Raw genomic sequence first — 13,962 nt, 5'->3', positions numbered from 1 at the left:
AATAATAAATGTTTCTTGAGCACCATATTAGAAAGATTTCTGAAGGATCATGAGACACTGAAGACTGGAGTAATGATGCTGAAAATTCAGCTTTGCCATCAATTACATACATCAATATTTCACAAAATTGCTGTTTTACTGTATTTTTGATCAAACAAATATAGCCTTGGTGAGTATAAGAAATGTTAAATAAAATCGTACAAACCCCAAACTTTTGTACAGTATATTCATTCATTCATAATTAAAACAATTCATTTTAGTATTGAATTTTAATATCAGACATTTATCGGTTACGGTAATATTATGTTATGGCTGATTTTATATTGTATTGGCCCAGATTTTAACATAAACTTTTAACATAAACTCTAAACTCCGTTTGCAAGGTTTAAAATGAATCCTGCAGGTCTGGGCTAAATTTCTGATATCAAAAAGTACAATAAATAAAACGGAATAATAAATTCATGTGAACCAGATATTGAGCAGAAAATGGAAACCTTGAGAAATGTTTGGCGCCACAGAGATCTTTCATCTGTTGCACTTGACTGCATGAGAGCTCTGTATCTTTCCAGAAGTGTCATTTATGCATCTCTGATCTCATAACCCTCCATGTTAGAGCTTTGGAAAATGAGGAAAGCGAGAGAGATGGAGGTGTAGATACTGGTGGGTTTTGGGGTTAAAGGAAAGGTGTCTCTCCGGTCGCCTGACAGAGGCAGTGCAGTGGAGTGTGACCACATGACAGTTTGAGGGCATGCTGTATCCCGCTCTTTCTTCTGTCCGTGATACACGGCAGCTTCAAACCACAATCCCATCTCATAAGAGGGATTCGAACAAGCCAATACTCTCCAAGGAGAAGGTCTTATCTGTAGATTTACACACTCCCCACTCAGTGTAAATTTTGTGTCACAAATGTGGCTGTCAGCCAAAAAGGAACAGAGCAGAAGAGTCAAACTATTTCGTGTTGAACTGTTTTTAATAAAAATGTCTTCCTAAAGCTAAATCAAGCAGGATGAATGCATAACCAAACTAAAATAAAAGCCTAAAATAAAATGATTACCATGCATTTAATTAATTATAACTTCTGGCCTTTGCATTAAACACATCTTGTGATTGCATAAGGACACTGACTTAAATTACTTTCGGTGTTAAAATATGTTCTTAAAACTGTGATGTGACATGTGGACATTTTGATCTGGCTCTCAAGTGGAAATTGGATTTCATTATTTTATATACACGTTTATAAATTAAAAAAAGTAATGTTGAATGGAACTATTAATGTGTACTATTAATTTAAAAAATATATATTTTATATACACACATTTGTATATATAAACAGTTATATTAAGTAAACTTTTATCATAATTTAATATATTTTAATAATATTTGTATGCACACTGCTTATACAGAAATGTTAAGTTAACTATTTAAAGTATATGTGTAATATTTGTTTTACAGTATTTGTTTTATTTTATTTACCAGCAAAATGGATTTATGAATAGTATATCTTTAATAATCAACCCCTCAAGGTGTGGCATGTGTAAAACTTTATGAATGATGGGCTTTACGGGTTTGCAAAGCTTCCTGTGGGTCGGACTGCGTACTAATGGCCCACTCTCTGTATTAAAGCATTTTCCCACCACTTCTATGTTAAAGCATCTTCATAATTTCCATTTTGGGTAGGGTGGAAACAGAGCAAAAGTGGGTCGACAAGGTACATCTGACTTTGAGATATGTACCCTACTTTCTCCTTCCACAAAGCAACAACAAATCACCTCATCTATATCTTTAGGTCTACCGAGAGCTTGCCCGAAATAAATGAATGAAATTACAACGTGTTGCATTACAACTTCCATATCTGGCTTTGACTTGACCTTAGCAAGCAGGGTCTGAGCAAAGGATATCACTAGGTTGGGGATGATTACTGTTTGTACTGTTTACAAAGTGCTTGTCTCAGCAGTAATGGTAAAATTATACACTTATTTGTACTATGAATGTAATTTGTCAAGCAAAAATGACAGTTTGAGATATTAATTCTTTAGTTGTGTTACAAGTACAGAATTTGTAGTCTCCTCTAATCACAGTAGTGGCATTTCTTAAATGCATCTTCAAATGTACAAGTAAAGCCATGTACTCACGTAGAGAGTGCCATTCATCCTGACGTATGGTCTTGGTGATGTTGTAAGAGAGATTCTTGGGTATTGTGGCTGAGGAGTAGTGGTACTTGATATAGGAGCATCTGGCAATGGACCCTGCAAGTAGAGAAGTAGAAAAAATGAGTTTAAGTACTGGTCAAATAAGTTTTGCTCATGGATGAACAGATAAACCAGAAATGATTTGTGTTTATGGTGAAATTGTGAATAGTATGTCTAAAAATGCTGACAAACAGTGTTGGGGAAAGTTACTTTTAAAGGCAAAGAGTTGCAATATTGCGCTACTCCCTAAAAAAGTAACTAATTACATTACTTTTTATGGAAAGTAAAGTATTACATTACTTTTGTGTTCAATTTTTTCACGTGGCTGAGGCTCGCTCTCTTTCAGGCATTGCAGGTGTTTTTTACAGAGAAGTTATTTTTGGAAGTGTTTACTCAAACAACATATCATTCATAACATGAACCTTCATTTTCTTTATGAAAAAAACAAAAAACATTTAGAATATTATTGTATTCTGACCACTTCAAATAATTCCTGACCACTAATGCCATACAAAATATCCACCAAAAGATTACCTACTGTACAACTCTTTTTAATTAAAAATGTTTTGTTACTTTCAAACGTTTTGTCTGCTCCCACACATGCATGAGTGTACATCTAAGTGACTGTTATGGAGAAGATAAATTCAGTAGTTTAAAAAATGTTTGAGCAAGTTAATGTGCATTACCTATGTAACTCAAATTAAAGTGAGTAAAGTAATACATTACTCGTTACAACAAAAAAGTAATCTGATTACATAATGCACATTACTTGTAATGCATTACCCCCAACACTGCTGACAAATATGACAAGATAACATCAGTCCACTTATTGCATTGACAAGGAGAACAACAGTAGATATTGTATTGTTTCCGATGGAGATATTGTCTTCATTTTCCAGATATACATCCCACACACTCCTCCAAGAGATTTCCATTTCATTTCACTGTATTTAGCACGACCAGAATACATCTCTTCACACCTTCGATTGTTGTATTTTTTTCCCTTTTCTCCTTCACTTTGAGAGATCCCATTTTTTTTTGCATTCCAGGAGGCTTTTTCAACATTTACAAAGTCGTGTGATTCGTGTTTCTCTTTGTTTCTAATCAAACAGTGGTTTCCTGTAGCTTGTCACATCTGAATTCCTTCTGGTTTCTTCAGTGTATTTTGAGGCTTTTTGGTCGACAGCATATCTCTCGAGCTTTGAGGAATGAGTTATGCGGCGTCGTGTCTGAAATTATTTCATTTGTGAGCACTCTGAAGCGCGTTTGCGAATGATATGGCCTTTAGAATGAGGCTTGCACACATCCTCCCCTTTAGACAGGAAGATGATGTGCTCATGTGTCTTCAGAGCTCACGCACATGCACTGATCAGTGCAAAAGGGCTGACAAAGATAATGATACATATTTCTGTGTCCTAATGGTACACGCCAGCAATCATTCCAGCTTGCACTATTGTCCAGGATATCATTTCCTGTTGATTATGAAACTCTGCAGATAGAAAATGGCAGCCTGTACCATCCAGAAAAGAGAATTATAGTCCCAATGCTCTACTCTGTCTTCCATTATCTCATTCCTCCAGGAACCACTAGACCAGCTAAAATCTATGTTGTGTTACTGAGGGAAGTTCTAGTGTCACATTGATTAACAAATCATTATTGTCAGAAGTTGAGAATGGATACGCTTGCAGTGGAACTCTACTTGTTTCATTGGTCATAAAGTGGCGAGCCAACACATAACCACAATATATATTAATATATTTATTTAGGGGTGTAACAGTACATGCATTTTTTTTTTACTATTATTACTTTTTTTTTTTTCTAAAATCATATTTGGTATATGTTTTTACTATGTGTAGTGCCACAGTATTTACACCTTGTGAAATCAATCTACTATGGCTTACTTATAGGTGTCTTTGCATATTGTGTGGGATAGAAAATTACAATTTCATGTTTAAACATGGCTTACACTGGGTTTAATGAGCAACTCCACGAACATCTCCTGTTACACAGGCTTGTAAGACAGATTGTTCTTGGCCCTATGCATCCCTGTAGGGCAGAAGCTGATCGGGTCAGCGACCGAGTGTAAACCAAAACCATCTTTCTTCCAGGCTGACCAGACAGCATGTGTTCCTGGGTATAGATTTTTTGATGGCCAAAGCCTGGGAGAGTTGAATAGATTTTAAATACTCCAAAGAAATCTAAGGGCATAGCAGAATGGCAGTGTTACTGGGAGCACAGTACGTACTTTGATTTGGATGTGTGACTCAAATACAGAATTGCTTAGTTTAATTGCTTAGTTAAACTAACTAAGCTTAGTTAAACTGAATTGCTTAGTTTAATTGCACAAAAGTTGACTTTTGTGCTTCCATCCCTTTTTACACCTTTCAACATTGTATAAATGGTAGTGGAAGCCTAATAGAGTGTTTGCTTTAGTTAAAAAACAAAACAATTTACAGAACAATCTACGTTAATGTTAATCTACACTCCAAGTTACACCAGTAGCTTCAACTGTTGATAAAAGGCAGGATGGATCCATACTTTTATGTTGTTTACGCCCTACTATCTGAATGTCACAGCAGAAATCAAGGCTCATCAGACAAGGCAACGTTTTTCCAATCTTCTATTGTCCAATTTTGGTGAGCCCGTGAATTGTAGCCTCAGTTCGCCTTTGTGAATTGTACACTCACTGGCCACTTTATTAGGTACACCTTGCTATAGTAGCGGGTTGAACCCCCTCTTTTACCTTTAGAACTCCCTTAATTACAATTAATTATCATTTTAAAACATAAAATAATTGTTTTAATATATGCTTATTATCATGTTTTGAACTAATTAATTGTTAAATAGTCAGCTCTAGTGCACGTGTCTATTTTTACAAGGGCTGCATATTTAATTTAATTTTGTACAATTTTATGTACAGTACAAAGAGAGACTCAGCAAGTAGGCTACTATTTCTTTGGCAAACTCTCCTGTGCTGTCTGCTTTTCTGCTCATTGTGCTAATCTAAAGTCTGCAGACAGGCATTTGGGAGACTGGGAAGAGTCTCTTACTTATTTATGAATCTCCAGCCTGTCTCACTTTGCTTTAACTATCATAGAGAGAAAAAGGACATTTTAGGTTTTTATTTTTTTTTCCCTGAAGGGTGAATTTTTTTTTTTTTTTTTTTTTCTGCAAGGGCATTTTCAGCTGTTTACTCCAGGATTAATCACTGCCATTATCCACAACTAATGTGTCTGCTCAGACGAATTTCAAAATAAATAAATAAATGGATTTTAAATAATCCATTTGCGACACGTTTCACACATTGCCAGCCGAAGTGCGAAGGCACTGTTACAAAATTAATCACCCTTGAACCTCATCTTTAAATTTCCTCTGGATCCTTTGGAATGTCACTTTGCCATTTTTCCAATGTCTTTGTCAATAATTCATGAGCCCTTTCTTCACTTCACTTTTTCACTCCCTCTGGCCAACACATGCCTCCCAATGAGCAATGACCATTCTAAGTAAAACCTCAGATACACAATATTGACAACTCAGTAAGATAGAGCTATTATACTTGAGGAAGGACTGCATGTCAGTAAGGTAACAGATTACAAATAGCCTGACATTTGACTTGTCCTGGGATCAATGATATGTGTCCAGTGTCCTCATTACATGTAAACTGGATCAATGCTGTGTGGTGTACCATAATATCACTGAGGTTCATGCAAAGTCACCAGTGTTGCAGCTTTAATATTGCAAAGGGGATTAACTTGATCTCCCCTTTAAAAGTGGCACAGATATATAACACATTCATTTTTTAGGTAATATAAGAGCAGAAGTTAATTTGCTCTAACAGGTCATTTTAAAACAGTAAATAATAAAACTGTGTGTCACAATTAGCACAATTGTTTATACATTTAATAACTCTGGATCCTTGTAAATATGTGCTTTGAAGTCAATAAAATGTATCAAATTGTTTATGTACATATAAGCCTATTCAATACTTTTTTATTTTATTTTATTTAAGCGATAATGACCGGCTACTCAAAAATAAGTTAAGAAATGGGGAAGAAATGATCAGTGTTATTTTAGTATCACTGAGCTACTATTATATTATATTATATTATATTATATTATATTATATTATATTATATTATATTATATTATATTATATTATATTAATGTACAAATTTAAAAAATATATATTTTCCATTTTAATTTTAATTCAAAGTAAATTTGTTCAAATAAAGTGTCTATCTATATAGTTTTTATTAATTTTTATTTCAGTTTTAGGCATTTTAGTACATCGAGCTAATCTAAATGAAAAAAAAAAAAATATATATATAATTATTTTTTTATTATTTGTATTATTATTATTATTTCATTTTAGTTATATTAAAATATTTAGCTACAGAAAGCCACGTTGACCAATCAAAATCAAGTATTCCAGAGACCTGTGTAATAAATGTATATAAACATCTGACATACTTCAAGTAATTGTACATCCATTCCCCATAAATATTTAATATGTAGGTCATTGCAAGAATACTTCAAGACTGCTTTATTAGAGTAAAAAAAAAAAAAAGGCATGTCAAATTGTAGCAGTGGATTAATCTTGAATCTTGACCTCTCTGTCAGGAGATATTCGGCGTCAGTGCTGCTGACTCCAGGAGTGTATAGTGCGCACACTGAACTGAACCGAGGGCTGTATCCGCTGGTGATGTAGTTGTTTGCTAAGCAGTAACGCAGTTGTGGAGGCGAGAGTGATCAGGTGCTGGGGCTGATGTGATGCTTTCATATTTATTTCCATTAATCATAAACTCCCCCCTCTGCTACAGGCCTATAGCCATGCTGCCAGCATGTGCTGCAATTCCCTTTGTTAAGTGGCAAGCATTACTCATCATTACGCTGTTCATGTTGCCATAGTGTTCGAGTCAAATACAGTGCTGTTTCTCAGAAGAATGACAGATCGATTTAGTGTTTGTATGCAATTATAGTAATAATTGTAATGTAATCTTCCTTTTTTTTTGGTGATACACTAAACAACTTCATTATGCCAAGGATTACCGAAAGTGATGCTTTTATAGGACCCCCTTCTTAAAACATAAAGGCTGCTATATATAGTCCATTTATAGTGTGAGAACAATACTATGCAAAATATTAATTAATTCGCTTTTTTACTGTCAGTGTACTAAATCTAACGGTACGTTTACATGACAACGATATGCTTAAAACTGAGAAGTTTTTAGACGACACCATCGTCAAAACGATCCCTATTCACACGTATCCGCGAAACCGACTAAAAACGCTGAAACACTCTACTGAAATAATATATTATATGTATAAATCTGCAGAGAAACATTTGTTTATATATTGAATAGCTCTAGATCAGAGATTAGAAGGCTAAAATGTACCAAATAGTTTATTTACATATTCAAGACTATTTTATATTGTTTTTGTCACAGTTGGGTTGCAAAAAACAAGTAGAAAAGGATCTAAATGTAGCAGTTAAACTTGTTAAAACAAAGAACTCAGGGAACTAGAAACATAACACAAAGTAGGACTGACAATGAAATGAAAGAAACACAGGGATTAAATAGAACAAACCAATCAAAGAAACGTGAAACACCTGTGACCACTGAATCAAACCATGTGTAACCTAGGAGACTAACAGGCAGGGAAACAGAGGATGACGGAACTAATTAACAGAACAAGAAAACCAACCTAGAAACAGACATGAACAGAAAAGGATAATAAAAGCAATCTCTAAACATGAACAAACTCAAAACGTGACAGTTTTATTTAATATATTCAAGTTTTTTTTTTCTTTAATTAAATGTTTTGGTTATTTATGTTTAGTTTTGTTTATAGTTTACTGATATAATAACCATGCTTCTTACCAAACAAGAAAAAAAGGGGCATCATTAATTTTTCGCGGTCACTATACAAAAGCATTTGTCCAAAGAATGACCAAATTAAATTTATTTTCAAAATAAATTGTACAGTGCTTTCCCATTAAATATTGAGTTTTACAGAGAATATTAAACTGCAGTGAGCATGATGAAGTTGACGAGAAACTGTGTAGAAAAGATATATAGATATTCTTCAAAAAATAATTGTGATGAATCTAATTTCCAACCAGTCTTGAGAATAGTAATGGTAGTCAATTATGTAAATATTCATTTTTTTCTTGCATTTTAACAAATTTCACCTTTAGCAGTTAGGTTTTCTTTCCCCTAATTGCATGGTGTCTTAGAAAAAGCAGAGAATGAGTCCTGCAATTCCTAAAGCATTGTGCACTAGCAGACCTTTGTGAGATAGCAAAAGATCAACATAAGGCATGATACGAGTGCTTTATCAAAGCTGGAGTAAGCCATGCTTGACACTAACAGTCCCAGAGCGGCATTATCATCTAGCTGACTCATAGTGTTTGACCCGACACTCCACAATCTAATTATAAATGTGCCTCGTGGTGGTCTCTGTCCTTATGATCAAGATAAAGGCTGTTGATAAAGACTGAGAGAGGCTTTTGGCATAACTCTGTCTATGAGTCAAGATTCTGCTCCACTCCACTGTGTGCCGTCACCCACATGCATATGGACTTCAAAGATCCCTGTCATCATACAATCTGTTTTTTTTTTTTTTTTTCTCTCGCTCTCTCTCTTTGCCCCCAGTGTAATGGCTGACATAATGCATGTGTGGCTTTATTATTTTTCAGTTAGGAGCATTGCTGGAAAAGCACAGTGCTAATGACTGTGTACATCCGAGTAAATTTCCCTTTGTTTTTTGTTTTTATTGCAACTGAGTCAGTTTCTGTGCAAGCTAAACGGCACTTTCAGTGCACCGTAAAAGTTAAAGTCTTAAAAAAGAAATATGCGTGTGTAAAATTGAATATAGTATTATTTCCACAAAAGGAAAAAAAATAGAACTTTATTGAACAAATTACATAATAAATTATGCAAATGGAATAATGTTTTAACCAAGCAGGCAAATATATCTGTTGTATACATCTGTTTGTCATAGGTAGCTTAATGTTAAATGTATTATTAAATTAAATTATTAAGTTAAAATATATATAATATTAAATAATATAATATTAAATAATATATATATATATATATATATATATATATATATATATATATATATATTAGAAAGTGTAATTTTTCAAATCAAATCATTATTTTTTTATGTCATTGTTTAAATAACAGATCTATCCTGGTTTACTCCTAAAATTCAGTTTTAAGATATTTACAGTTATGTGAAAAAGAAAGGACAATCTTTTGAATTCCATGGTTTTACGTATCATGACGTAATAAAAAAAAAAAATCTGTCATGGTCTTAAACGTAGGTAAATACAACCTCAGATGAACCACAAGGCATGACATATTACACTGTGTCATTAATTACTTAACAAACATAAAGACAAAATGGAGAAGCCATTGGTGACAAACTTCTTTTTCACATGACTGTATATATTGCAGATTTTTATATATTTTTATACATAATAAAAAATCATATAGGCTATTTTAATAATTTATATATATTTATTTATTTAATTATATATATATATATACATCAATCAATCAATCAATCAATCAATAAATATTTTTTTATTGACTGGTTCCCATACTCATACACATAGAGCAGTGCACAAACAAAATGCACAAAAAAAAACCTGCCATTAAAAATTTTTATTTTGTATGCTTCCATACTAAATTCCAAAAGCAAAAATGTTCTCACACACTTTATTCCAGAGCAGGGTAACATGTCTCTTTGTGTGCCCACACTCTGTTTATTCCTCCAGACCTGTTTATCGCTGGCAGAGACAGGCACGTGGAGCTGCCAGATGGACGCTGTGGTGCAGTACGCGCCCTGGCCTCATTATTCGGTGACCCAGATTGCGGTCCATCCCTCCCGAACCCAAACCAGACTGGATTAACGGCGAGATACACCAGTTAAGAGCATTGGTTGGTTGTAAGGGGGAGGGATATTATAACGGTCAAGTATTCTGACCCAGCCGATGTGTTTCATTGTCTCCATAATTACAACACAGCACATCAGCGCAAGGCTTGTGCAGGTAAAGCAGTTCGTTGCTGCAGGGAACGTGACAGATAGATTGTCTCTGCTTTACAAGTGAAGTGAAATTAATTCAGAGATGCTTCATGCAGTGGCTGAGCATGACATGATGATGAATGTAATGTGCAGTTAATTTTGCCAGTGCGCAAATGTCATTGAGGACAATCTTGTTTACAGGTAACAGTGGATGCTGGGGAACTGCGTATGTCCTTTAAAAATACACTAAAGCTTGAATATAGTTGATTGTGATTGTTTTATGGCTGGAAGATAAAGCTGTTATGTCATCCATGAGCGATTGACCAAGTAACCAAGTTGCTTTGGATAAAAGAGTCTAATAAAGTAACACATGTAAATATCTTTCAGACAAGTGAAACTGGCTTAAAATAAAGTGTGACTCTCGAAAGTTATAGTTATAGCCGACCCAGACTGCAGGCGAAAGGCATTGGAGCCACAGTTTCCTGTGACTGTGATACCTTTCTATGCATTGTTTGCAGTGTTTAGACTAAATTAGTACGATTATTTAGAAATTAGTTTAGACTAATTAGCCCAATCAGACAACCTTGTACTAAGTTTACTCTTTTTTTTTTGTTATAACGGGGAAGTTTTTTTTTTTTTTTTTAAGGTGATTTAGTTAATTCGGTTCTGTTCGTTTCAATTATTCTTTTGCATATGTAAAAACCTTTACATATCTTTTTGTCCTTTTGTGTTTCATTTTTATAGTAAATTACATTTTCATAATACATTACTGTTCAAAAGTTTGGAGTCTTTTGAAATTCATTAATAAATGTTTCTTAAGCATCAAATCAGAATATTATAATGATTTCTGAAGGATCGTGTGACATTAAGACTGGAGTCATGATGCAGAAAATTCAACTTTTCCTCATATAAATTAATTACATTTAAAAAAAAAAATTAAAATAGAATATTATATAAATATTTCACAATATTACTATTTTTACTGTATGTTTGATAAAAAAATTCAGCCTTGGCGAGCAAAAGAAAATAAAAAAATTTAAAATTAAAAAGTCTTACCAAACCACAACATTTTTAACCATAGTTTATATATCTGCCAAAATACCATCATAATGAAAGAATACTTGTTCTTGAAACATTGTGAGAATATTATTGTCATGTTTAATTGTGTAGTATCAATAATTGTGTAGTATCAAAACAACAATAGTTGTTTTATAACTATAGTTGCAACTTTTGCAATGGTACATTTTTGTGTGCTCCTGTTTTATTTCCAAAGTTCTACAGTGAAGTGAATTGATTAGAACGAATCATTAAAAAGAATCGGTTCATTAGAATGACTCAGTTGAATAGACTAGTGGTTGTACTGGAACAGTGTTAATGTTAAGACCATATCCATATTGAGTAGCTTACACGATCTTGCCTCCTCCTATACACCACTTGATATTCAGCTTTTGTGATCGAAGATCCATCGGAAAACAGTGTGGCATGCCTTCAGGAGCAAATGATAGGGAACAATGAGCCTGGTTTGCTATGGATCATGTTGAGAGTTTTACACTCCGCAGCATCATACTGTCTTTGAAGGGCCGTGAAGGCTTCCCTCAGGAGTGGCTTGTCTCTTGTAATTCGCCAGAATCAGTATGGCAGAAGCCCTCAAGCCCACTGTGTTAGAGAATTAAGATGGATGAATCCGGGCTGGTGTGCGGCTCTTCGGCTCAAACTCACAGAGGGTGGAGGAACTCACTCTGATCCAGTGGAAAAATAAATAAATAGCCAATCTAATCACTCTTCAAAAGTCTGTGGGCGTGCAGTAGCCCTAATCAGTCATGCATAATAGTCCAGAGCAGCATTCTTCTTCGTAATGGTATTCATTTTATAACTAGGCTATAACCTTGTTTATTTAGTTAATTGGCACTCTTTTAAAGTCCATTTTCAGTCTTTGACAAGCTGTCAGATGGTGTTGTGAACGCCAGTCGCTGTGTTTGTCTTGGTCAGTTTGCATGTGATTAAGAAGGAGACGATTATAAAAAAGCATTAGCCTATTAATTATCTGTCGTGTGCAGGAGATGGAAGTATGGGCAGACGTTACTGACTGATAGTATCTGGACACTGGCACAGAGCTTCTTAATTAAATGCCTGAAAATGGCTGCCAACGCACTGTCCTTCACTCCTGTAGGAGAAAACCTCACACTGCCATTAAATATTTTTTGCTGACACACACAGCAAATGGATAATGGCAGTCGCAATGCTAACTTGAGTCTCCCGTGAGATGCATTTAGTTTGAGGAGCCTTTGTCTAGAAGTTGAATGCGAAAAGTTGTCACTTCTCTTCTCTATATCTCGTTTTTAGAGTTAAATATACACTGAAATAAATGGGGGGTGGGGGGGGGGGGTTGTCCAGTTTGTCTCACTGTACAAAAAAAGTGAAGAAGAGGGGATGTTAATTATGCTAACAAACAATAGTACAAGTTACATTAACTTTTTTCCATATCAGGTGAAGATTATCAGTCACAAAATATATTTTGCATTGTTTTATTATTGGGCAAAAATATTACTGTCACTGAGGTAAATGTTGCAGCTGAATTTCTTTCTGCCTGTTTAGACAGACTGTTTGTTAGGTCATGAAACCAAACAGTCTGGCTAAACAGTCTGCTTTGTCATTGCATTTAAAGGTGCACTCAGTAACTTCTCCATCAATACATTGCATTTTACACACAAAAAATGAATAGTACTTTTGAGAAATATGTGTACAATTATGTACACAAGAGATTAAGACTCAAGCATTATCAGTAGCCTGATAAAAGTAGCTTTTTTACATAGAGCAGGTCTCCTCATGGTGGCAGCCATTTTGAGATCACATGACCAGTGGATTTTTGTTTATGGAATACATTTATGTCATCAAAGATTTTAACTGAGAATATTTGTTTTGTGTGATGCTGCATCTACACCTCTAGGTGTCAGTATGAATTAATTACTGGGTGCACCTTTAAGATTTGAACCATATAGTAATTCCCAATAAATATACCAGCCAACTGGCCAGATTGTATTTACTTGCCAAAACTGATTTTAACTCTCAGGAGGTGCTTGGTGAGTGTTAATTTTGTATCCTGTTTACACATTATGAAAAGATAAAACTGTGGAGCATATAAATGCTGGAGAAATTCTTGAATAGTTGAAGAAATGAAGAAAGCTATTGACTGGAAACCCTTTATTATTGTTGAAAGAGTATAATTAAGAGGTCCAAAACTGGATTGTTTGGACAGAAGATTGTGTTTTTCTTATAGAACAGCAAATAGAACAGCTGCATATTGCCTGTAAATAATAAATGAGGAATGTACACTGTAGTTCAAGATTGGCATTGGCTTAAATTAAGTGGCGGTGAAAGTTTTTATGAGACAGCAGCCTGGATTTCTGCCAAGCAGACAGGGGCATGATCTGCCAATGGTCCTAGAATCTATATGTTAAGTAGTCTATTGATAAAGCACTTTACATGGGATCTAATGATAATGCCGGGATTGCTGAGCTTTGTGTTAAGAACCAAGAGGTCAGGGGGAAGAGTTTTCTTTTTGTTGCTATCTATTAAATGATCAGACGGTTATTCCTTTGGGACTTGTCTTACCTTAATGTCTGTTTGAATGAACTGAATGTTTGTGGTGTTCATAGCTGGAGTGTATTTTTGTGGTGCCGCTCCATTAGGCACTCAATTTCATGGATCCTTGACATCAGTGTTAGTGCATGCAAGG

General features: G+C 34.5%; 1 protein-coding gene across 3 annotated transcripts in view; it reads right to left on the bottom strand.

Moving 5' to 3' along the window:
• The window catches only part of tmem178bb (transmembrane protein 178Bb), a 98,214-nt gene that overhangs the window by 43,814 nt on the left and 40,438 nt on the right, over positions 1–13,962 (bottom strand). For all 3 annotated transcript variants that reach the window (XM_082168548.1, XM_082168549.1, XM_082168550.1), the window contains exon 3: positions 2,133–2,246. In XM_082168548.1, the coding sequence (XP_082024674.1) occupies positions 2,133–2,246 (114 nt within the window). The remainder of the gene's footprint in view (positions 1–2,132; positions 2,247–13,962) is intronic.

The sequence above is a fragment of the Leuciscus leuciscus genome (assembly GCF_965113295.1).
Source record: "Leuciscus leuciscus genome assembly, chromosome: 4".
Taxonomy (NCBI): Eukaryota; Metazoa; Chordata; class Actinopteri; order Cypriniformes; family Leuciscidae; genus Leuciscus; species Leuciscus leuciscus.
The sequence above is the reverse complement of the archived record's forward strand: the minus strand, read 5'-3'. Positions and strand labels throughout refer to the sequence as shown.